The sequence below is a fragment of the Dryobates pubescens genome, chromosome 7 (genome assembly GCF_014839835.1).
Source record: "Dryobates pubescens isolate bDryPub1 chromosome 7, bDryPub1.pri, whole genome shotgun sequence".
Lineage (NCBI taxonomy): Eukaryota > Metazoa > Chordata > Aves > Piciformes > Picidae > Dryobates > Dryobates pubescens.
Window position 1 is genome coordinate 39,110,703 of NC_071618.1, and position 26,653 is coordinate 39,137,355.

The window sequence follows — 26,653 nt, forward strand, 5'->3', positions numbered from 1 at the left end:
AACAAAAAACCACCACCAAACAACAGCCAAACACACACAAAAGCTATATCAAGCTCAAATCCTGGTTTTGATTGTACCGACGCTCCAACTCTCATGGATAAAACTATTCCTGTTTCAGTCCTGGTTTAAACCAGCAAATGGAATGGAATGGAATGGAATGGAATGGAATGGAATGGAATGGAATGGAATGGAATGGAATGGAATGGAATGGAATGGAATGGAATGGAATGGAATGGAATGGACCAGGTTGGAAGAGACCTTCAAGATCATCGCATCCAACCCATCATCCAACACCACCTAATCAACTAAACCATGCAACCAAGCACCCTATCAAGTCTCCTCCTGAACACCTCCAGTGATGGTGACTCCACCACCTCCCCGAGCAGCCCATTCCAATGGCCAATCACTCTCTCTATGAAGAATTTCTTCCTAACCTCCAGCCTAAACCTCCCCTGGTGAAGCTTGAGACTGTCCTCCTGGTGCTGGTTGCCTGGGAGAACAGACCAACCCCCACCTGGCTACAACCTCCCTTCAGGGAGCTGTAGACAGCAAGAAGGTCTCCCCTGAGACTCCTCTTCTCCAGGCTAAGCAACCCCAGCTCCCTCAGTCTCTCCTCACAGGGCTTGTGTTCCAAGCCCCTCACCAACTTTCTTGCCCTTCTCTGGACACCTTCCAGCAACTCAACATCCTTCCTAAACTGAGGGGCCCAGAACTGGACACAGGCCTCAAGGTGTGGCCTAACCAGTGCAGAGTCCAGGGGCAGAATGACCTCCCTGCTCCTGCTGGCCACACTGTTCCTGATCCAAGCCAGGATGCCACTGGCCTTCGTGGCCGCCTGGGCACACTCCAGGCTCATGTTCAGCCTACCATCAACCAGTACCCCCAGGTCTGAGGGCTGGAAAAGGTCCCCTCCCTCCCTTCATCAAACAGTTTATTTATGCTGCAGAGAAGCAACTGTCGCTGCGACTTTACAGACAGCAGCTTAATTTTGCTATGCCCAACCATTCCACACCTTACTGGTAAAAGACTAATGTTGCAGAGAGAAGACAAATCTGTACTAGAGGCACATATAGGCAATGTATGAAATATCCAGAATTGTGTGCAGAATTACACCCACTGCCGTAACAGGATATACCTGTGGCAGGAGGACATGAGTAGCACTGGGCTGACCTCACAATAGCTGAGTCGACGGGACTACCATACACCTCAAATTACTTACTACGTAAGACAGGAGAACAGCATTTTATGCTTCCTCTGTACTCTTTCCCATGATATATTTACATGTAAGTGACATCAATATTTTCCATCCAGAAAAGTGACTAAGAAGCTGGTTCTGAGAAATACAGCCCCTATATTTTACTGAGCCACTTGGCCTGCAGTTTTGCAGCACACAGGATCCCCTGAGCATCACTGCTGCTCTAGCAAAGGGAGTTGCCTCTTCATCTTATACCACCAACACTGCAAACTGTGCTCTGGATTCTCTCTGTGCTCCAAAAACGTACATTGTGGGGCAAGGGTCTACCAAGAGGATTAAATGGAAATCATCCACAATTGAAAGTATTCTAGGATTACTCACAGAGAAGAGGTTTCACAAATAAAGGAGCACTCCTTAATATTTGTGCCAGTGCTACAATCCTATCAGTCTACTGATTTTTACCACCAGAGAACATGAGAGCATGACATTTTTGCAACAGCATCTCCTTGAGACATGCACTTCAGCTTTCTAACACAATTTCTTACTCATCAGTGACAAGAGCTTCTGCACATCTTCAAGCATTTTATCAACAAATTAGTGTAACATTCCAACTACTCCTTTCACCTGTTATCCTAACCTATTTTTCACACACTTGTCCACACAGGGGAAAGAGCAATATGCAGTAAACCCAGAATTACTTCATCTTGCTTGCCTTGGTGGCTGTTTTACTGCCTATAGAAGGAGGGAAAAATATTCTGCTTCCACACCTTCCCCTGATTCTTCAGCCAGCAGGGGCTGTTGAACCCACCATGGCAACTTCAGGACTGCTTGAATTCACAGAAAGCAAATGATGTCCTTCAGAGATTGCTCTAGGGACTAAAACCAGCTGCAGCAGATGGATCATGTTCCCTTTACCAGAGACACAGTAAAGGACACAAACCTAACTCACCAAGGGATGTTTAAGCTTGAGGTGAGGAGAAAGTTCTTCACAGAGACAGCTGTTAGCCATTGGAATGTGCTGCCCAGGGAGGTGGTGGAGTCACCATCCCTGGAGGTGTTCAAGAGGGGATTGGATGTGGCACTTGGTGCCATGGTTTAGCAGTCATGAGGTCTTGGGTGACAGGTTGGACCTGATGATCTCTGAGGTGTTTTCCAACCTTACTGATTCTATGATTCTATGATCTACAGCCTGAACTTACTTGCTATGGGGCATGTGTAGACTCAATTCCAAAATTCCCAGTTCTGCTGATGAAGCTGAAATTGCTCCAGATCAACACAGTCCATTTTCATAGTATCACAGTATCACTCAGGGTTGGAAGGGACCACAAGGATCATCTAGTTCCAATCCCCCTGCCATGGGCAGGGACACCCCACACTAGATCACGCTGGCCAGAGCCTGTTTTGTTTGGTCAGATGCTATCCATAAGTAAGTAATGTTTAAAATACCAATGTTATATTATATGTAATCAATATACTATATTAATTATAACCATCTAATTTTTTACTGGTGTAGTTAAGAATGTACTCAAGTAATAACAGATTCATGGGATTTTTCTGTCTGAGCTCTCAGAAATAAAATTATTGGGTTTAAATGCCTAAAAACCATGAGTATGGGACTGACACAGACCTTCAAAGAGGTCAGAAATGTCAAAATAACTTTGCCATGTTAAAGAAAAAAAAAAAAGTATTTCCTTTTCAGGTATCTTCCTACATTACATATGTGCAGAAACAGAATCATAGAATCACCAAGGTTGGAAGAGACCTCAAAGATCATCAAGTCCAACCTGTCATCACAGACCTCATGACTAAACCATGGCACCAAGTGCCACATCCAATCCCCTCTTGAACACCTCCAGGGATGGTGACTCCACCACCTCTCTGGGCAGCACATTCCAATGGCTAACAACTCTCTCTGTGAAGAACTTTCTCCTCATCTCCAGCCTAAACTTCCCCTGGCACAGCTTGAGACTGTGTCCTCTTGTTCTGGTGCTGGTTGCCTGGGAGAAGAGACCAACCCCCTCCTGGCTACAACCGCTACAGACGCACCTCAGGGCCATGCCTCTGAGGCCACCTTTAGAATAGAATAGAATAGAATAGAATAGGAATAGAATAGGACTAAACCAGGTTGGAAGAGACCTTCGAGATCATCCTGTCAAACCCATCATCCCACACCACCTACTCAACTAAACCATGGCACCAAGCACCTCATCAACTCTCCTCCTAAACACTTCCAGTGATGGTGACTCCACCACCTCCCTGGGCAGCACATTCCAACGGCCAATCACTCTCTCTGTGTAGAATTTCTTCCTAACCACCAGCCTAAACCTCCCCTCGCACAGCCTGAGACTGTGTCCTCTTGTTCTGGTGCTGGATGCCTGGGAGAAGAGACCAACCTCCGCCTGTCTGCAACCTCCCTTCAGGGAGTTGTCGACAGCAAGAAGGTCACCCCTGAGCCTCCTCTTCTCCAGGATAAGCAACCCCAGCTCCCTCAGTCTCTCCTCATAGGGCTTGCGTTCCAAACCCCTCACCAACTTTGTTGCCCTCCTCTGGACACGTTCCAGCAAGTCAACATCCTTCCTAAACTTTACTACCTCTCTGCCCCATGCCTCTGAGGCCACCTTTACTACATCTGTGACCGTTTGAGGCTGTGCCTTTAAGAAAGGGACAGTGCTGGGAAATGTCTATGGATCTGTCATGACATCTCTGCCCCGCACCGCGGCTACCCGAAGGAAACCCCCCGAAAGCTACCCCCCGAAGTCCTCTGGCAGCCCTGCCCCCGCGCAGAGGTTACAAGTGGAGAGAGAAAGCAGGGCGGCAGAGCAGGCAGGGGCGGCTGAAGGTCGTGCAGCACCGAAGGGCAGCTGTGAGGGGCGCAGGGACCTTCTATCCCCAACACGCATCAAGGAGCTTTGGCACCCACCGTCCACGTAGGTTGCCTCCGGAAAGATCCCTGCTCAACACAGGACACCATAGCAGACGGGAAGTAGAGCGGAAAACTCCCGGTCCCAGCATGCCTGCTGGAAAGGCGACTCCCGGCATGCTCCGGCAGAGGCTCGCCCGGCCCGTCGGCCCCAGGGCTGGTCGGGCAGCTCAGAGGGTGGATGCGCTACCCGCACCAAAGGTCTGCGAGCATCGCTGCTGCAGTGCTGTCAGTAAAGGCAGACGTTGCTTTACTCAGCGAAACGCAAGCCCCGACATAAAAAATGGGGAACGTGACCTTAAAAGTCGGTCTTAATTGTCAGTATCTTCCTCACAGCTGCACGGTAACACACTCTCAACTTCGGCAAAAGTTGACAGCAGAAGAAACGATAGATGGGAATAATCAGGTCTGTTTCCAGCCTCTAAGCTGTTGAGTTACATCTCATGAGTTACACTTTTCCTTGTGTTTTCCCAAAACATGGGCTGAAAAAAGTTTCAAGTCTAGTTATTAAAAGATTAATTTCAGAGAAGTCTGCATAAAGCAGTTCCACTTCATGTCAAAGCTCACTATTCAATTATATTTTAACAATTAATTAATAACTATGCTACTAAACTACTGCTACTGGAGGTGTTTAGGAAGAGAGTGGATGGGGTGCTTGGTGCCATGGTTTAGTTGATTAGATGGTGTTGGATGATAGGTTGGACTTGATCTTGAAGGTCTCTTTCAACCTGGTCTATTCTAATCTAATCTATTCTATTCTATTCACCTGTTACAAAACACAAATAAGCATTACTGTTCAGATTATCATTATGCTAATAGGTTGCAGCTTCCTCATAAGGTGTGTTGTAAGACACAGTATGTATGTGCACATTTTAATAGGTAATATTAAGCAGATTATACAACTGCCTAATTATATTTGCCTATTAAAAAGACTTCAGTAACATTGTGGTTGTGTTTTTTTTCATATCTATAAATCACCCAAAAAGCTTTCTTCTCAGATACTGTTGTTCAACAGGATTTTTTCCAAATGGCAATAATTTGGTGCTTGGTACATATGACATCCTTGGGGTTTGGTGAGGTAGATATTCCTAAAGACTGAAAACAGGGCCAGATTTCAGGAGGATTCAGATCAAACCTCATCAGCATATGAATGGCAACTAACCACTTGTTTGGATCTGAGGACAGACTCTGGCTCTGTTCTGTCCCCTTGGACAGGAGGCAAAGTAGACAGATGTAAAAGCTCTCCCAGAGAACATGACCCACTTCAGAGCTGATCCAATCTACCAAAGGGCTGCAGCAAAAAGCACCCTGAAAACTCAGAGGTGCTCCCCAGACCTGAGCCTGCAGTGATGAGATGATGAGTGATGAGAGATGATGATGAGAGATGAGTGATGAGAGTGATGATGAGTGATGAGAGATGGCATCATCCATATGCCATCCCTACCACACTTCACTCAATGAAATTAAGTGAAACAAAATGATAACGGTCTTTGCATTGGGTCACCCAACAGAGGCTGCTTGGAATAGGGCACCACTGTCTTCCTCAACCACCACAGCAGCCCACAAGGGACATCTGGTGCAGAAAGAGTGACAGCAGAAATACTGGTGGGCTTCAGGGCTCTGAGACAGATGTGGTGGTCCTGTATTTTAAAATCTGGCAATCCAAAACTGCCAATTGCTTTAGAAACTGGAGGCAAAGAAATAGCTCACCAGACAAAATAGGCTCCAGGCCTTACAATGTGCTTGGCTTCAAAGCAGGTCTGTAGCCACATGGAGGCCATTTTTTGCTTAGGGGGCCCTAACTGGGTTTAATGATCTACAACCATCACACTTACAACATCTGCAGATACCAGCTGATGCTGCAAGGTCACAGAATGAAGTGAGAGAGATGACAAAATCACAAGCTTGTTATAACATATGCATCACTTTGAGATTGCTCTCCCCTTTCAATCCAAACAGCTCTCTCAACAGACTTCTAAATTCTGTCTGAAAGAAGAACTAGTGACAGAATCACACATGCCTCAAATACAACCCTGTTTATTAATAAAGCCTGCAGAAAGAGCTTTGTTTTGCTCAGCACAATGGGATTAAATGACAAGTTTTCTTGACTGTGCTCCCAAACATCACTTTCAACTAAAGCTCTGCCTTCCCCCAGAAGTTCATTTCTTTGTTTATTCACTCCCAGTTTGTCTACAAACATTTTATTGCCCCCTTGCTTTCATTTTCTCGCTGCTTTTCATACACATTTGTAATGCAGACATATGTCTAAATGCAAATGGAACCCATCTCTTACTTGCAATTCGCCTACTTTCAGGCAGCATTCTTTCCAGTGTTTTGACTAGCAGGGAAAAAGAGACCTTTAGCTGACAAGAACAGCCTTACTGCTTCAAGAGCAAATGTCCACCTAGCACAATATTTACCTGACCACCTCAGAGATGCATGTTGGGTTTATCACTCAACCCAACTAGAGGCATAAAGTCAAGGCTTCAGCTAGTTATAGAAAGTGCTTAATGCATGTTCTGGAGGTGGCTCTGAAAATATTGCAGCAGGGCAAAGTCGAGTTGGCCATCATTGTTCTTTGAAAAAATGAGATGTAGGAGTACTATAACATAAAGAGCAGTGAGTTGGGTACTGCATGTATTGCTACCAGTGACTCAGGTGACTGACATCATCAAAACATGGCAGAAAAAAAAAAGGGAGAAATAAACAGAACATTCTTCCTACTGAGAAGCTTATTACAGGCTATTCATCTAAACAGATTAACAAAGCAACACCAAAAAAAACACACCAAACACCACCATCCACAAAAACAGTTTCCACAAACTGATGCTCAGCTAAGAAGAACTAGGAAAGCATATGCTGTATTTTTTTAACATCACAGTATCAGTCAGGGTTGGAAGGGACCACAAGGATCATCTAGTTCCAACCCCCTCAGTTTTGCCGTTTTCATCTCATGAGGCTTCTTAAGCCTACCATCTTTTTTTAGCTGTCTGCAGGTCAGACTGTCTGTTACTCTGTTCCAAGAAACAGTACACTCTCTTGTTCCCTCCGTTAGCCTGAAAGGAAAGTAGCTATCATGCCTGTCAGCTTCAGCAAGATTTGTGATAACTCAAAGACACACTGCTTGGGATCCTCAAAGTCATATAGTAACCAAGCAGTGTAAGTACACAGGTTTTCTAATTCGCTCTTGTTACATACCCTTTTCCCTATTTCCATTAATGTGGGGATCATCTGGACAGTAGGTGGATAGAACAATAGAACAAACCAGGTTGGAAGAGACCTTCAAGCTCATCGCATCCAATCCATCAACCAATCCAACCCACCTAAACAACTAACCCAAGCACCCCATCAAGTCTCCTCCTGAAAACCTCCAATGATGGTGACTCCACCACCTCCCCAGGCAGCCCATTCCAATGGCCAGTCACTCTCTCTGTACAGAACTTCTTCCTAACATCCAACCTAAACCTCTCCTGGCACAGCTTGAGACTGTGTCCTCTTGTTCTGGTACTGGCTGCCTGGGAGAAGAGACCATCATCCATCTGTCTACAACCTCCCTTCAGGTAGTTGTAGAGAGTGATAAGGTCACCCCTGAGCCTCCTCTTCTCCAGGCTAAGCAATCCCAGCTCCCTCAGTCTTTCCTCATAGGGCTTGTGTTCCAAACCCCTCACAAAATAACTGCATTATTACAAAATTAACATTATAAAACATACCCAAAATGTAATTAATACTTTTAAAAAAGAGCAATTCCATAAACAGGTGTTTTAATTTAAGCCACTTCTTTCCCCTGTAAGATGGTCTTTTTTTAATTGGCTGTAACTCTTAAGTGTAACCATTTTCCTTCTAAGTAAATGATCCGGGCCATGTGGTTTCAGTGCTTCTGGTTTGGCTGGGTTGCTTTTGTTGTTTGTTGGGTGTGGGGTTTGTGTCTGTGGGTGGGTTGGGTTTTTTTTTTTTTAAGTGAAGATTAATTTAAGAATGATTTCCTGGGAATAACAAGACCCCAAAATAAAAAAAGTTTCAAAAGACTTTAAACCTTCTTTGGCAAAGGAGCCAAGCCATGAATAAATGCTTACAGTTCCAAGCGTGCACGAATAGTGCTGGGAGTTTTTACATAACCAACTGCTGAAAAACACATTAATGCAACAGACAACATCTCTGCTTGCTGAAGTCTGACTGCTAAGCCTGCTATTGTTTCCTTAAATACCAGCCAGGGCACCGCAGGCACGCAGCCTCTCAGAGCTCTGCAGTGTAGAGAGACTTCGTTCCTTCCCCCGGCTCTCGGGCAGCGCTTCTAAAGTACCGATTAGAATGGCAGCCGCGAAAACTAGGTTACTAGGAGCAGAGAAAAACAGGACAGCGAGCAAAACAGACTTTCTGCCCTCCCAGCCACGGGAGAGGCCAAACGCTGCAACACACTGGGCACCCCGTTTCCACAGCCCTCGCCTTGGAAACAGTCGTGATTGGGACCTTCGGCGAGAGAGAGTTGTCACCCGCTAACAACCTCCACAGCCGGGAGTCCTCTTCCCCCTCCTCCCCTCGGGGCGTTGCCGAGGGCTCCCTTCTTCAGGGCCGCCCACCGCCAGCCTCGCTCACGGCAGGTAATTCCCCTCAGGGCTGTCGAGAGGGGGACGAGATACAACCGACAAACATCGAGGCCTCCTCTCAGACCGCAGAAGGGATGGGCGGGTAGAAAGGATGAACGAGACAGCCGCGGAAAACCCCCTTGCACCCCGGCTCAACACAGAGAGAAGGCCCGTCCGAAGAAGGAGCAACGGGGAAGAGAAAAGGGGGGGGACAAGGGAGCACCCGGCAGCAGTGCGCCTGCGCGGAGGGGACCCCGGCTGCCATTTTGCAGCGTCAGCCGGGCGGCGAGGCCTCCCCAGCAGCTGCGCAGAGGGGCCGCGCTCTCGCGCAGCGGCTGAGGGGAGCCGGCGGGGAGGGCGGTGCAGGCCAATGAGTTAAAGAGTCGCCGCCGCCGTTCGGGCAGCAGTCGCGCCGCCACTAGCCCCGTCGAGTTTGGGGTTTTCCTTTCCTCCGTATCCCCTCTTCCCTTCCATTATACCGACAGCAGCCCGGCCGCATTTCCCGGGCCGCCCCCACCCCCGCCAGCCTCCCTCCCTCCCGCCAGTCGTGCCTGCCCTGGGGCCGCCCGCACCATGCCGTCCGTGCCGCTGCCGCCCAAGGAGAGCAACCTCTTCAAGCGGATCCTGGTGAGCCACCGGCCCCGTTCTTTTCTCTCTTCTTTCTGCCGCTGTTTTTCCTTCGTCTTTTCTTTTGCACACCGGCCTCGCTCGATGTCCTCCGACTGGGGTTACTACATGAGGTTACTTCGCCCGCTGCCGGAGTTAGCTCCGGCTGAGTGAAAAAGGATGTAGTGGCCGCGCTCGCTCTGGAGCGATCTGTGTTTGCCGCCGCCGCCGCCTCCTCGTCTCGGTTCGTTCCCGTTTCCTTTCTTTGTCTGGGGCCCGCCGAGCAGGCCGGGCGAGCCCCCTCTCTTGTTGAGGGGGGGGGCCGGGAAGGGTTGGTGTCGCCCCCGGCCGGGCGAGGGCGGGAAAGAGAGCGAGAGACAGTGAGCCGCCCGCCGCTGTGCTGCTGGCCGCGGTTCGCCTTCCTCGCCGCCTGCGACGCTAACTCTGTGGCGAGCTCCGGCTGTGGGGCTCGGCAGCGCGCCGTCGCCGCTCCGTCCTTTCGGTCCCTCCCGCCGCGCGGGCGGCGGCCCTGCCGGCGGAGGCGGACCATTGCCCGCGCTCTGAGCCGTCCTGAGGACGGCTGGGAACGGTGGCTTGGTGGGGGGATTGTCACCCCGCCTTCTGCCTGCCGTACACTGAGGGTCTGCTGCGGGGGTTGGTGTGCCGCTCTCTGCAGTCGCCTGCTACCCCTGTCAGCGCGCTCGGGAAGAAGACCTTGAAGCACGGCGTAAACGTAGCCGGGATTTGGCGTTACTAAGTTGATCTCCATGGGTACTTGATTTTCAACAACAACGTCGGTTCTGACACAGCCATTAGATTAAAGCTAGTTCACCTAGCAGTCGTAAGCATAACTGAAAACGTGTGATGGATTCAAGTCTCTCGACTCTGTCCTTTGGAAGAGTTCTTTCAACTTTCATGCGCTGGGCTACTTGGACGACTGTTTTGTTTTGTGCTGCTTCAGCTTTTTGAGACAGTGATGCAACGGACATCTAGTATTTGTGAGGTGACTTTAAAGGAAGAGCTTACTAAGTTTATATTCAAACACAGTAGCTTTTTATAGTGTGAATTATTTATGGGAAGAAGTTCTTACCTCAGTAAAGTTGAGGCATTTTGTGCCGGTTTGCTACTCTGCAGGCAGAGGAGGTCTGTGCAGCACCGGAGGTAATCTGTTGACAGACATGGATTTCTTTAGTTATAGTGGAAATTTTTTTGGCTAGTTGAATTAAAAAAAAACAACACCCTGCTTGAGAGGTGAGCGTTTTGGCTTAAGGAAGCTGAGCTCAAAACAAACAGCATGTGTAAGCCTCTGTACTTCTATATAGGTGGTACTTTTCAGCAGGTGCTTCAAAGCTATTTTTCACCTGCTTTGGGTAGTGTGTGGATTTGAAAAGACGTGTTGGTTCTTAATGGCGATTCGTTGCTTACTACATGCTGATGGTATGCATCTTAGTAAGTCATTCTAGCACTCCTCTTTCCCTCTGCTAAAAATAAATTACTAATATTAGAACAGTTAAGTGATTATTCTTACTAGTAGCAAACAAGTTCACAGTAGCACTTCTGAAGGGTTTTTTTTTTTTCCCAACTGAAATACTGAGGAGGTTTTCTGGAGATCATGTTTTAGACACTTTTTTTTTTTAGGTAGTGGATAAAACATAAACGCTTAGGTAGGGGGTAAAAAAAAAGAGATGCATAAAATGAATTGAAACTGATACAGAAAGTTACTTGCTTTCTGAGCCTAATCGGTGCTGTGTAGTGGCTAATCACACTTCCTGAAGTGTTAATCACAAACTTAGTACTTGGCTTGTCACTTCAGGTGTTACTTATTGAAACTTATTATTACTCCTTGTATTTAGCTCTGACTTCATGGTGCCCTCTCTCTGGAATGCTAATGTCTAAATAGTACAAACCCTTTGCTTGCCTGACATGTTACAGTGTATTTTAGTGTAGTAGTATGGAGTGTAGTGTTGAAGGGTCTTTGACTGAAGTGGCCTTTGCCTGCTTTAGCGCTGCCAGAATGCTTGAAATTGCTAGGGACACTATGGGCATTTAAAAAATTGGCGAGGGGATTATGTAGGAGGCTGTATAGTAGGACTTTACAGGCATGTAGTGGTTTAATCACTCGGAACAGATGTGAGGGAACTACTCATACAGTAAGACCAAGTATTTTTACAAACACTCTGTGGGGTATTTGCAGTTATGAAATGGGCAAACTCATCTGGTGATGATGAGAATTGCTCAGAAGGCAGTGACTTTGTGTGAATGTAACGTGTGAGACTTCATCAACGGTCAGAAAAAGATGCCTGCATGAGAGCAAACTGAACTTAAAGAACTGCCTAACTACTGTAACCTCATGAACTGCGGTGCAAGCTGTAAAGTCTGATCAAGAAGCCTTTAAGCCACATCAATTTTTGTGCCCATGTGTTTGGCAGTTCTTGAGCAAGCTGACTTAAAACCAGCTGTGATGTTATTAGGGAACTAATACGAATTGCCCTGCAGGTTCTGGTTTCTCAGTGCTACTGTCAGGTAGTGCTGGAGCTCTTTTTTTTCCCCTCACTGTCCTGACTTCTAGGGCTATTTTATTTAAGCCTTACTTCTACAGGGGCTAAGCAGCTTCAGCCTCTTCTTTTACTGAAGTCTCAGAGAAGGCATGGAGGAAGTGTTTGAAAGCTTCCTGGCTCTCCCTTTATGAAAGGAAAGACCTCTATAAAGGAGAATACAGGAATGCTGGTGTGTTTCTTGCCATTTAAAATCAGTCTTCAGTCATGTGACTTTTAAGTGAATGGGGCAGATGCGATCTAAAATAACACATACACGTGGTCACTGAAATATGCTGCTTGTTAACACTGAAGCTTGGTTATGTGCATTTGATGTTTGCTTCTAGTAAACCTAGGCAGATCTTTTTCTCTGTGTATTTAACAGTTGCAAGCTTGCCTTTAGGCTACTGTTCATTTTAAGCAGCTTTGATTTTTTTATTTTCTTTTTCCCCTCAAGAACTCAAATTCTAAACTGCCTCATCTTAAAAGTGTTTCTAAGTTCTCACTTCATAGAATCAAATAGTCTCTGTCTGGACAGGGCATGGATGTAGTCCTTCTGTGTGTTTTAGAGGGAAATGATAGGATTGCCATACATTCATGGCTTACTTGCCAAATTGTTTCTGTCCTTAAGAAATGTTTAGTGTCTTGCAGTAATTATTGGTTTCTGTCTAGTATCTTATAGTGTTGTCTGCTCTTTATTCTATTCCTAACTATGGATAACTGGAGGTGGTGGAGTCACTGTCCCTGGAGGTGTGCAAGAGGAGATTGGACGTGGCACTTGGTGCCATGGTCTAGTCGTGAGGTCTGTGAAGACAGGTTGGACTCGATGATCCTTGGGGTCTCTTCCAACCTTAGTTATACTGTGATGGATAGTATCATGCATGTAAATGTCATTTCTCAGTGAATTCCATATACTGTTGTTGCATAAAATGAGGTTTGCTTTAATTGCACATGGTTTCCCTGAGGAACTATGATCCTGTGACTATTTCATCCTACTATGAGGGAGTCGTAGTACCTCTTCAGACAAGGCATTACTCTTAGTGATATCAGTTTAGATATTTACTCTCCTTGGAGTTCAGTAATTTAACACACAGTCTTCAAGTATATCCCTTTGTAGTGGTGAATTGCTGTTGCATGGTTCTTCAAGGCATGCATCTTCCACGTTTTTGGATGAAGATGTCTTAGAAATTAGCCCCATCTCTGAGAAGGTCTTCTGTAGTGTCCTTTTTGTTCTCTGATATATACATGCACACACACATTATACTCTGAAGAGGCTTTTTCCTTGATAAAAGAAATATGCAAGTGTTTGTAGGAGTCAATGTAACCCTATTCAGAAAATTCTAAAAGTGTTTTCCATTTTAACTAATGAATAAGTAATGGATTATAAGTATGCAAATAGTTGGTTTTCTAGTAATAATATGAGAGAGCTACCAAACTCAGTTGGAAAGGTATGATACTGTGCTAGTGCTTCCCAAATGAAATGAGTAACATAGTGAAGGTAGCTGTTGTAAACCACTGCTGGAGTAGTGGACACTTGAAGCCTCTGTTGAAGATCCCTTCCTTTAAAGACAGGAATATGGGACTGGCAGTGAAAATTGGCTGTAATTAAGACTAATTTGTGGTGTGGTTGTGACTTGTGCTGTTAAGGAGGCGCAGCATAGGAGGAGTTCCCTTGATGCCAACTTTCAGAAGAGGTGGTGAGGGTGGCTGACCACCTGCAGACTACTAAAAATTACAGAATTCTGCAGTCTAGGTAATAGAATATAAGAGTCAGTAAGGGAATATCATGCTTCACATTTGTCAGTGATTTGAAGGAGTCTTGATTTCACCAAGCAAATACACTTGTTGCCTTTTTTTTTCCCCCAAGGGATTTGTGAATGTCATAGTGAAGGGCTCATAAAGCAGGATTCCATGGAGTCGTGATGGTGGTTTATTTACTCAGGACTTAAAAGTTCCCATATGAATAAAAACTTCAGAGTTGAGTCTCACTGTGGTTTTTTGCTGGATTTTTTTCCTTTGGTGCCTCTGATTATATTTAACAGAACAAGCAATGAACTGCAAGAAGAGTTAAGTTGTGCTCAACAACTCATGGCACAAGAAGGCCACCTGAAAACATGCAGAACATGATTCTGGATTAAATTGAACCTTGGCAAGTAAAATTGTTTATATATTAATTTTAGGCTTGGAAATCCTGGTTTAGTGTAGACCTAGCACAGTCTATAACCTGGATTGCTCCTAAGATTTGAGACTTTGAGGTGATTTTGAAGTTCTGTTCAAACAGTTTCTCTGGACAGTAGTCAAAAGCTGGTGAATCCTGAGTTAAGAAATACGTTATGCCACTGTTCAAGTACACTGCAAGCCTGTGTGTTGCTGCTTTCCCTGAGGCCCTCTTCTCTCTGCCCCTAAGTCTACTCAGATGATGAATGCAAGTATGAAATTACCTTCTTGAAGGAGAAAGAATCACTCTTATACACACACACGATCACCAAGGTTGGAAGAGACCTCAATGTAACAGAAGACTCTGAAATGATGAGCCATCTATAGAAGTGGTGACTTACCTATTTTCCAGCTATCATGCTAGTTTTAACTGTGGGAGAAATGGTGGTTGTAAAGTAGCAGGCTCCAAATAAAGTTCTTAAGAAAATGGTAATTGTTCTGTGGAATGCTTTGCTGTAAGATGTAGCAGCTGTTACAAATTGTAGGCACTTTGTGGGGGAAAAGGCCTTTACTTTCTGTGTGTGTGAAGGTAGCACCCTTTGTCTTGGAGTATGGGGGAGGCACAGATAGTATCACAGTATCACTAAGGTTGGAAGAGACCTTGAGGATCATCGAGGATCATCGAGTCCAACCTGTCTCCACAGACCTCATGACTAGACCACGGCACCAAGTGCCAGGTCCAATCCCCTCTTGAACACCTCCAGGGATGGTGACTCCACCACCTCCCTGGGCAGCACATTCCAATGATGAACGACTCGCTCAGTGAAGAACTTTCTCCTCACCTCGAGTCTAAACCTCCCCTGGCGCAGTGGAAGCTGAGAAAGCAATACCGATTGGCTTACTCATAAGCCTCTCCTTATGCACCTAACACTTGTATCTTACCTGTAGTGGCCTGTACCAGGTGGGTCTGATCTCTGTGGCCTGATCCAGAATCACTGAAATCTTTTATGGAAGGCTGACATGAAGTTCAAGTCTTCCCTTGGTAGTTGCCTTGAACTTGCTCTAAGATACTTAAATGAAAGGGCAACTTTTTTTAAACCTTGAAGATTTATGTGTCTGTGTACCAAGTATCACAGAACAGTGCTGATACCAGAAGCTTAATTTCCTGAACTGTTCACAGATGCCATTCCACTAGCTTATGGAGCACTGTCTTTGAGTTCTTGCTAGGCAAATTGTAGTTTCACCTCAGATGTGGCAATACCCCCAGGTCCTTTCCTGCTGGGCAGCTTTCCAGGGACTCTCCTCTTTGCCTCTAGCATTCTGTGGGGACTGTCATGAGCAAAGTGCAGGATCAAGCACTTGACCTTGTTGAATCTTACACCACTGGCCTTAATGCATTGATCCAGCCTGTCCAAATCCCTGTGTAAAGTTTCTCTACCTTCAAGCAGATCAACATTCCTGCTTAACGTGGTGTCATCTGCAAAATTACTGAGGGTGCACTCAATCCCCTTATCCAGATCATTGATAAGGGTCTTAAAGAGAGCAGGCCCTGGTACTGAGCTGTTAAGAATGACTCATGATTTATTAATAAGGCTAATATGATATTAATAAAATTATTAATATGAAAAAATGCCCAGAAACTTACTAATAGGTATGGTGTACAGCTGTAGTGGATGTGCCAAAACAGCAGGATTAAGACAGAACCCTTTACCAAAAGGCTTTATAGAGATAACCAATTGCTCAAAATATTACTTCTCTGGAATTCTCTCTGGGGCTGCAATATAGTATAGGTTACACAGAGCAATGGGAATTCCACCCACATAAAGGGGTGCTGCTGCTGTACGTTAGCCAGCAAACGGCTTTTGAGGCACTCTTGGGCACTGGTGGCTGACAGGGTTGTTTCACTGCCCCAAGGGCCAGGCTGCATGACAGCAGGTGGCTCTTGAAGCTTCCCAGGGTTAGCAGGCTGGCTGGGGTTTTCAGGCTCTTGGACAATAGCCTGTTTCTCTTGGCACTTGGCTGCGAGATGTGCATTTGAGAAGCAGGTGCTTAGGCTAGAAGTCACCGCTGCAGGGGGATGGTTCTTGGGGTCTTGGCTCACCCAGGCTTTGTCCTTTCTGGACAGCAAGAGACTCCTGTGGGCTCCTGGGCTGTACAACACCAAGAAGCTGACTATGGTTTGCATAAGTGCAGCTTATGCAAAGGGACTTGCATCTTTCCAGCTAAACTGAAGCACGGCAAAGTTTGAGTTACAAGCCTTGTGGCTTGTCTTCGCAGTTCTAAGGCAAGGCACCTTGTTTACAATTTGGCTTTGCTTTTTATTGCTTTTATCATTTACCCCAGGATCAATTTGGCCAATTGGCAACCAGTACAATGGGATTTCAGCAGGCTGTGACCATATTATGTGAAGACATAAACCTAGTCTAGGTGAAGCATGGGCAGTGTGTGTGTTGAACAGACTTTCTAATGCTTAGGTTCTTTGTCTTATTCCCATGCAGGGGGGAGGGGGAGAAGGGGATCAAGCCTGGACATGCCAGGACTTGTTCTGGGTTTCTTGGGCCTGTTTGGCCCTACCACCACATGAGCCCTGAGGAACACATCTACTGACTGGCTGCTGACTGAATTTAACTCTGTTTGTCACATTTCTTGGGGCTTAACCATCTTGCCATTTTTTAATCCAGTGTAGGGTGTGCTTGTCCAAGCTATGAGCGTCTGGTTTCTCCAGGACAATGTAAGAAACCGTGTCAAAGGTTTTACAGAAGTCCAGGTAAATTATGTCTCTGACCTTTCCCTCATCCACTAAGCAGGTCACCCTGTGATAGAAGGGCATCAGGTTAGTCAGGCAGGACCTCATTGTCATAAACCTGTGCTGCCTGGACCTTGATCACCAGGTTCTCCTGTACATGTCATGGTACTCAAGATTATTTGCTCTTGATATGTTTTGTGTATTCTGTAGATTTGAATTTAACTGGGAAAAGCTCGTTGAAGGAAAGCATATTTTTGGGTTCAGAGAATCATGACAGTGAAAGCTTAGGTGTTCCTGTGACAATTTGTACTTTGAGTTGTTACTGTGGTCTGACTTAGCATGGTTGTTCATTGCCATATCCCCAGGCCTGGGGAAGAACTGTGTGGCCTCTCCATTTTGAGAACTGAAGCAATCAAGGCTGGGGCTAGGCTGTCTTCCTCAACTTTTCATTTTGACTGGTGAGGTTAACCACTCTTATTAGTGGAGAGGAGAGATGATGGCTGCACATGCAAAATACCAGTAGAGTTTGGGAGAAACAGTCTCAAGCTGCACCAGGTGAAGTTTAGGCTTTGAGGTGAGGAGAAAGTTCTTCATGGAGAGAGTCGTTCGCCATTGGAATGGGCTGCCCAGGGAAGTGGTGGAGTCACCATCCCTGGAGGTGTTCAAGAGGGGATTGGACGTGGCACTTGGTGCCATGCTCTAGTCATGAGGTCTGTGGTGACAGGTTGGACTTGATGATCTTTCAGGTCTCTTCCAACCTTGGTGATTCTGTAATACTGTCCTGGGACTAGAAATGTAAGATGCTACGAGAGTGGGAAGGCAGTAATGAACAACTGCCTTAGCCTGTGTGAGCTGAAGCTGCTTCCAGCTGATACTTTTTTGTGTTCTCTCAAACATAAGTGAACTGAAATCAGTGGTGAGGGAGGATTGTTGTTTGGGGAAACCTCATGCAAAGGTATGTAGTCTTTCTGAAACTGGATGATCTCATAATGCTTTCCTTCCCTGTATCAGTAATGCAAAGTATCCAAGTATTTCTTGATAGAGGGACCATTTCCAACACAGATGCTGAACTATTTTGGAGCTTAATTGCATATCACTCAAGCAAGATCGTGTGAGACCTTGCTATCAGACTGCTGAATAATGTGGTAATTATTATTTACTAGCATAAGAACAGCATATACTGAGTTCTGCCTAAAATCTTACTAAGGCTCTTGCATAACTAATTTGCTCAGCTTCTGTGAAGAAACATAGATTATCTGTTAGATGCAGATGGCCTTGGTTTATAGATGTGCAGTAAAACAAGGAAGACTTCAGAAGATCCAGATCTTAAATGCCAGTTAAGAATAGTGACAGTAGGATGATATTCTAAAGATTGTACCTGGTTTGGGTCAGCAATGTGTATTGATACGAACAGCACCTGAATACATGCCAGGTAACTCCCAGGACAAGCTGCTGCTGAGAATCACAATCAGTGGTAATTTTTCCAGGGTTTTTTTGTTATTGAACTTGATTGCCATTATGGCTTGGGCAGATTTCCAGCACAACTGGCTGTTGGCATTCTTTCCATAGGGCTTGGTGTATAAACCCTGCTCTTTTTACTAGGCTCAGATGTTCCACATTTAGTTCTTGAGTTTCTTCCTTATCCAGCACCCCTATCAGCATTACACAGTAGATACTGCTTTAAAAATTAAAGATGTAAGCATTGAGAACTTAGGATTCATCTGAATAATTTTAATCTTGGGTGTTGCACCGAAATCTTGGCAATGAGAGAAGGTACTTCTTGGCAAGAATAAAACTGGCAAGTGCTGAGAGGTCTCAAAGCAGGGTTATATGGAAGTGCAGGGAACTTAAACAAATTACATTCTTCTAATAAAACTTCAAGCTGTTGGGTTTTTTTAAACCACTTTGGGTTAAATCAGTTGAAATGCTTTTTCTTATTGGTGCTTCTGATGGTCCAGCATATTTCTCAAGAGGCTGCCTATTGATGTGCAGGCCTGTATTAATAGGCTGTGCAGGCAGGATCTGAGAATAGTGTTGAATTGCTGATAGTCCTTTGGAATTAGTTTGAGAAGTAATTCTCAAGAGACAACAAAACTAACTTCCAAATTGCAGTATTGTTACTGAAGAAAATTGCATGTTGAATCATAGAATAGTTTGAATTGGAAGGGACCTTTAAAAGTCATCTAGTCCAACACCACTCTTAGAGGTAGGGACATCTTTAATTACATCAGGTTGCCCAGAGTCTTTTCCAGCCTGACCTTAAATGTTTTCAGGAACGGGGCATCTACTACCTCTCTGGGCAACCTGTGCCATTTCTTCACCCACAAAGTTCTTGCTTCTAGCTTAAATCTACCCTTGCTTAGTTTAAAGTCATTGCTATTTGTCCTTTGACAGTAGGCCCTGCTAGAATGGCTGTCCTCATCTTTCTTGTAAGCCTTTTTTACGCATGCTCAGTGTCTCATTTGGTTTGAACTTCATTGTTGCAGGTCTGTTGTAGTCATACACCCTCTTAAACAACTTATGCTATTGAGGCTGATCAAGGAAGCGTGGTTGCTGTGCATAATACTACTGTTTGGTTTGATGTGACACTATAGTTATTTGGCTTTTGCATGTAAGTGGTTTATGAAATACTGTCATGTCACTTGTGTACATTCATGGGTACTGGGGACAGCTAGTGATGAAGGGAGTTGTTTGCTGCAACTGCAGTCTCTTTGAGCAGCCAGCAGAGATTTTTTTGTTAGCTACCCTCTCAGAAGTGAGTGTTCATGTCTGAGTGCTATAATGAACCATGGCTTCTCTGCCATGAAATTGCCCATCTGTGTATTAAATTGTGCATTCAGTATGTGAAAATCATCGCTGTTTTCTCAATACCAGACTTCTTTGAAGTGACATGCTTTGTCTAGGGAGATGGTCTGTAAAAGTGTGGCTTTACTAACCTTACTATGTGTGATGCTGCAAATAGTCAAACTTAATTTACATATAAATGGCATAGAGGTCATTCTGGTTTATAAGTGATGTTAGCAAATCATTCCTATCCATGACTCTGATATTTAGTAATGGAAGGGACCTTTGTCTCTTCTAAAAAAAAAAAGCAGGCATGGTACAAAAGTGAATTAGAATTTGTGAATGGCAGTTCTCTAAGTAGAAGCACCAAAGCATTGTAATACAGGATTGAAGTCTCCTTTTGCTCTCTGTGTATTTTTATAGTTATGTCCTAGGTGCTGTGCCTATTTCTTCTGTGTTAGAAGGCACCTGGTGCTTAATTGAAAGTGCATAAAATGATGTCTCACTTAATTTTATGGCAAGGTCTACAAATAGATTATATCATGGATTTAGTGTTGCAAAAGGAAATAAACCATGATGACATGTTTGCCAGAGGAGGTAACATCCTGCCAGGAAACTGGTAGTAGAGGGTCATCTAGTTTAAGCCCTAGTTCCAACTGCCCTGCCATTGGCAGTGATGCCTCTACTAGACCAGCTTACTCAAGGTCCCATCCAAGCTGACTTTGAATGCTTCCAGGGTTGAAGCTCTCAACTTCTCTGGGCCTCCCCACCCTCATGTGGAAGAATTTCTTTCTAATGTATAATCTAAACCTAGATTCTCCCAATGTGAAGGATGTGCTTGATCTCCTTGTCCAGGTCCTTGCTAAAGAGAGCAGACCCAAATATTGAGCCCTGGAAACATGCTGCCAAATTTTGTACTGATTCATTGTTTCTGTAGACAGCCTTAATTAGTAACTACCATATGGGCAAGAAATGATGTGTTGGGTTTCGATCTCACCTCTTTATTGACATTTATTGCTGATTGTCTGTCAGCAAGCCAAGCAACTTCCATGTTGAACTTTTGCTTCTCTTGGTGTAGAGCATTAGCTTCTCTCTTTCATCCATCTGTTAGCCTTTGGAAAATGTTTCCTTGTTTGTCCTCCAAAAAGTCTCCTATGTCTATAATTATATCTAAGTTCAGTTCTTATTCTAGGCCTGAGACTGAACTCTAAGATAAAAATGTCAGAACAAGTATAGTAGATATGCTTTTTCTCAAGTAGTTAATCTATTTTAAGTGCACAGTTGACTTGAATAGCTTCTGCTCTATGGTTAAGTGTTGCTGCATATTTGGAGTTTCACTTCAATTCACAGGGGTTGCAGAATCATGGGTGAATGTGCACTATTCTGTTACTTCTTTAGCTGTACCTGAATAAATTTAGAAAGCTGTCCTGGTTTTAGCTGGGGTTACTTTCCTCCTAGAATTTGGTGTACTACTCCTTTTCTTTTCTTGTATTTAGGATGAGAATAATCTTTAACACTTTGTTTTGGTTGTTGCTAAGGGCTGCTTATTCTAAGTCAATGACTCTTCAGCTGCTCTTAAGGCCCTGCCGGTGGAGGCCAAAGGTGCACAAGAAGTTGGGAGGGGACATAGGAAGGACAGCTGACCCAAACAAGTCAAAGGGATATTCCATACCACATGATGTCATGCCCAGTATGAAAACTGTGAGGGATTGGCTGGGCATTGGTTAGTGGGTGGTGAACAATTGTTTTGTGCATTGCTTGTTTTGTTTATTCCATAGGTGTTCTCCCTTCCTTTTCTGTGCTATTAAAGTGTTTTTATTTTGACTCAAGAGTCTTGCCTTTTTCTTTCCCCTCCTCAACTGTTCTTCCCCATCCCACTGGGTCAAGAGAGTAAGCAAGTGGCTGTGGAGTGTGTAATTGATAGCTGGTGTTAAGTCATGACACAAACATATATAAAGCATTGTTGGCATTTCCTCATGGAGTCTTTTAAAATTACTTATCTAGGTTAAGAAAGAAAACAAAACCATCAAACAAAAAAACCCACCAAACTGAAAAGCCTTCCCCTAGAGGAAACTTTCAAATATAGCTGCAACCTGGGTTATTTCAGAGGAAGATGTGGAAACTAGGCCTCAGTTTAAAATTCTCAGTGCTTTTTGTTGCTGTTCTTCAAAGGTTAATTGCCACAGTATTAACTGTTTGATTCTGATAAGAGCTCCCTGGCTGTCTTGCTAGAAGTCAGCCAGGTGGAGCAACTTGATCTAATACCAAGGTTTGCTGTCCTTTGGAGATCACCTAAATCACCCACAAAACAAAGGTTTCTACTGACTCTAAATTCTGTGATTTAGTCTCTACTCTAATCATGGTTAACTGCAAGTGTCTTGAGTTTCAGGCAGCAAGGACATAAAAACAGTCTGCAGTTAAGCCTCTTCCCACTGACCCTTATTTTGGAGGACCCTTGTTTTGGCACCTGGTCTGATTATCCACAAGTGAGCATAGGCACGTGTTTGCACTGCTTGTACCCACAGAGACAAGGTAATGATGTATTGTGGCTGCAAAACACCGCCTTCACTCGACACAGATTTTAACCCCTGTCCTGGAAGACTGATGGAATGAAAGTGATCTGTAAGAGACAGTTGAAGTACTCAAACACATAACTGAAATTACATACTCCTGAGAACAGCTATTGAAATTACAAGAGGACAATATACCTTGTTAACTGAAAATGCTCTCAAGTTAAGCTGACGTGGGGGTTTTTGGTTTTTTCCTTTCAAGTTAAGAAGTTTAAATGACCTTAAGTTGCCTTTGTGGTTACTGACACAAGCATGCCTTTAACTGACCTTGTTTTACAGTGTTCAACTGCAGTGATCAGTAATTGATTGTAAATTGTGAAGACCTTATGAATTTATTAATGTCAGGTAATACCTTCTTTAAAAGAAGAAAAGTGACACAGGTTCTTAAGAGTTTCTTAAGGTTTGGTTGTCTGGGGCTTCCCCCCTGCTTTGTGTTTCCATAGTTGAACAGTGTTGTTTGCCATTTTCCCTAGGGGTTAAATAAATGGTGGCCTAAATAAAGCTAGAAGGAGCCCTTAGCTGTACTACTTCAGCTAGAAATTGGGTGTTTTTTAATACCCAGTTAAATTCTTCCTCTTCAAATATCCATGTAGGGTTGTTCTGAGGTTACAGTAGGTCTATCCTACTTCATGGTTTCTCTGTCCCTCCCAAAACTCTACATGGGCAAGAAGGAAAGCTTTCTGTCTGAGATTCTTACTTGAAGGTCACTAGGCCATGGAAAAGGAATGCGGAAAAATGTTGGAACTTTTCAAGACTTAACTCTTTGCAAAAGGTCTATTGAGCCAAGCTTTCCAACTTGGCTCTTTATCTTCAGAGTTTCTGAACTGAAGTAGACATTCCTACTTGCCTTTCTTATTTCTGTTGAGAAGGAATTGCTGACTTCTTACAAAAAGAAGACTCTGAGGTAGAGCGTTGGCTGCATGTAAATGAGGGCAGATACTGTTCTGAATGATGAAAAAGGCACTGTAATATGAGTAATCATGTTCACCTAGAGCTCATTAGTGATCTGATTACTATACCTCCCTGAAAGAACTGCTACACTTGCAAGACTATGTTGAGGCACTCTGGTTTTACCTACACTTCAGTGATTGTATTCCATCTTTTTTTTCCAGAAATGTTACGAACAGAAACAGTACAAAAATGGACTCAAGTTCTGCAAGATGATCCTCTCTAACCCCAAATTTGCTGAGCATGGAGGTAACTGCAGATTCAAAAGATTGTATTTTCTTTTTGCCCTCCTGTCATTAGCTTAAATGTGTGATCAGTCTATTCCATGCTGTTAAGAAAGGAAGGAGCCTTTGTCTCGGTATGATTCAGTCCTAACGACTGAGCAATTACTCCAGATTTTCAGTCTTTGTGCATGTAGATCAAATTCCCACCCTAGCTCAGTCAAAAACTCCAGTGTGGTGGGATGCTGAAGACAAAAATATATGGTGGAAGCACAATTTCAGTGAAGCTTCCAAGCAGGATGCCTTTCTAGGTTTCTGGGTCAGAATGCTTATGTGATGATGGTTTATATTCCTGTTTAATAGCATCTCCAGCCCTTTTTTTTCTCCCTTACTATTAATGTGAAGATTTTTTTGCCAGTGTATTACAAATTTTGCTTTTTTGGTGAAATTCATACTCTTAAGTTTTGTGCTGCATACCAAATTGTCACTTAAAAGGAGTGAAGTTAAGTGAAATGTTGTTGCAGCTAAGACTTGAAGACGGAATCAGGAGACCCTGTTCTGATAAATATTGGGGGAAGCAGGACAGCAAACTGTTGCTTCTGTTTACATCTGTCAAAACCTAATCCTCAATAAGATACTTTGTCTTTACTGTATTGTAGTTTCTGTTGCATGGTTGAGCTCATCTTTCTGACAGTGGTATTTATCTTGTCTGTCTCATGTTGAAGCTACATAGCACTGAATGTTCACATACTGTGTCCTATTTGACACTGCCAGATGTTGACAAAATGTTCAACTTACACTTCTCATGCTTCCTTCTGTCTGCTGTTACTTCCCTTAAGACAAAAATACAGTTCTTGTTGCTTCAGATGTGGAGTGACTTGTCCTGCTGTGACCTAATGCATTTGTCTACTAGCACTTATGGTTTGGGTTGTTTTTTTTTTTTTGATGTATTGGTGTACATCTCTTTTCTGCTCTTGCTAGCTCAAACTTTTCTAGGACAGCTAGCTGACTTGGCAGTCATAGTATCATAGCATCAGTCAGGGTTGGAAGGGACCACAAGGATCATCTAGTTCCAACCCCCCTGCCATGAGCAGGGACACCTCACACTAGATCAGGCTGGCCAGAGCCTCATCCAGCCTGGGCTTAAACACCTCCAGGGACAGCACCCCAACCACCTCCCTGGACAACCCATTCCAGGGCTTCACCACTCTCCTGGGGAAGAACTTCCTCCTCACCTCCAGCCTGAATCTCCCCACCTCCAGCTTCATTCCATTCCCCCTAGTCCTATCACTCCCTGATATCCTGAGAAGTCCCTCCCCAGGCCTTCTTGTAGGCCCCCTTCAGATACTGGAAGGCCACAATGAGGTCACCTGGGAGCCTTCTCTTCTCCAGACTGAACAGCCCCAACTCCCTCAGCCTGTCCTCACAGGAGAGGTGCTCCAGCCCTCTGATCATCCTCGTGGCCCTTCTCTGGACACCTTCCAGCACCTCCAGATCCCTCTTGGAATAGAGGCTCCAGAACTGGACGCAGTACTCCAGGTGGGGTCCACATACTACTTGGGCTCTGAGCCAATAATGGCTTTCAAGCTTCAGAGCAAAGCCTGGAGCAAACAATCTGAAGCAGAACTAAGCTAATGGTCTGATATGTAGCTGCACTGATGTCACATATAGCTTCAGAGACAAAGAACTGAGAAAACTTTAGGAGGAGGTGGTAAACAGATGGATGGCTGTGGCTGGACAGTTATCTTCCTGATATGTGAACATAGGAGTAGCTTGCCCTCCTCCCTACAGTGGGGATATTCTTTTTCAGGCTTCTTAATATTGGCAAGGTATCATTGTAACTTTCTCTGTTCTTACAGCGTAGAGGCAGAACAAATAAAAACCAACACCTATCAAACCACAAAAAACCCTTCTGTTTCTCTTTTTGGTCATCATTCTTTTTAGGTGTGCTTTTGCAGAAAAGGGTCTTAAACAGGTCTCTCAGTGAAACTTTCAACTGCTGTTCCAGCTGGTACTGAGATGATGAGCTGTTACAATTAATACTGGGGAAAAGGTTGCAATTGGAAGAAAATCAGATTAATTTCCTGGTAGGGATCCTGACTAAGTGGTCTCTTGTTTAGGGGGGGGGAAAGGTCTAGAACAGCTACAGCTTTCAGTCAGTGCATGCATAACATGTAACCTGTTTCCCACAGTGTCACCTGAAGAGTGAGGGAGCAGGGGGAGCAGTATCATACCATTATATCTGCATGGGGGGGCCTATTGCTATTACTGCAACTTGGTGGGATGATTCCCATGACTGGAATGTAGGGATGGACAGGTATAAGCTCTTTAGGAAGGATAGGCAGGGAAGGAGAAGAGGAGGTGTTGCTCTCTGTCAATAATCAGCTGGAATCAGTGGAGCTCCCCCTGGGGAGGGATGATGAGCTGGTTGAGAGTGTATGGGTTAAAATTAAAGGCAAGACAGGGGAAGGAGATATTGCTGTGGGGGTCTCCTACAGGCCACCTGACCAGCAGAACCAATCAGATGAGGCCCTCCACAGGCAAATAGAAGCAGCTTCCAGTTCACAAGCCCTGGTCCTCATGGGTGATTTCAACCACCCTGACATCTGCTGGAGGGACAGCACAGTGAGGCACCAGCAATCCAGGATGTTCCTGGACTGCATAGAAGACAGCTTCCTCTTCCAAATGGTAGAGGAACCAACAAGAAAAGGTGCTATGCTGGACCTTGTTCTCACCAACTTGGAAGGTCTGGTAACCAATGTGAGGCTCAGAGACAGCTTTGGCTGCAGTGACCATGAAGCAGTTGAATTTAATCTCCTCAGGGCAATCAGGAGGAAGTATTCTAAGCTTATGACCCGAGACTTTAGGCATGCAGACTTTGATTGTGTTGTGGGACAAAGCCCTGGTGGCAACAGGGACCCAGGACAGCTGGTCAGTATTCAAGGACCACCTCCTCTGTGTCCAGGATCTGTGTATACCAACGAAGAGAAAAGCAGGAAGGAATGCTAGGAGGCCTGCCTGGGTGAGCAAGGAGCTACTGGGCACACTATTACTTAAAAGGAAACTCTACAGGAAATGGAGGGAAGGGCAGCTAGAACAGGGGGGATATAAGGAAGTTGCCTGAGCAGCAAGAGACCTGGTTAGGAAAGCCAAAGCAGAGTTTGAACTGAATCTAGCCAGGGATGTTAAAGGGAACACTAAAAACTTCTACAGGTTTATTATTAATGGGAAGAAGAAGACTAGGGAAGGTGTGGGCCCCCTCAGAAAGGAAGTTGGTGAAATGGTCACAAGTGATGAGGAAAAGGCTGAGGTACTCAATAACTTCTTTACCTCAGTCTTCACTGCAAGGGCCTCTAGCCACACTCCTGATGTTATGGAAGACAATGCCA

At 44.7% G+C, this 26,653-nt stretch overlaps 1 protein-coding gene across 3 annotated transcripts in view; it reads left to right on the top strand.

Annotated features, from left to right (window-relative positions):
* The first annotated feature begins 8,736 nt into the window (after nt 1-8,736).
* Nucleotides 8,737-26,653, top strand: part of NAA16 (N-alpha-acetyltransferase 16, NatA auxiliary subunit) — an 81,835-nt gene continuing 63,918 nt past the window's right edge. For all 3 annotated transcript variants that reach the window (XM_054163087.1, XM_009907580.2, XM_054163088.1), the window contains exons 1-2: nt 8,737-9,325; nt 23,208-23,292. In XM_054163087.1, coding sequence (XP_054019062.1) covers nt 9,272-9,325; nt 23,208-23,292 — 139 coding nt within the window. In that variant the 5' untranslated portion in view covers nt 8,737-9,271. The remainder of the gene's footprint in view (nt 9,326-23,207; nt 23,293-26,653) is intronic.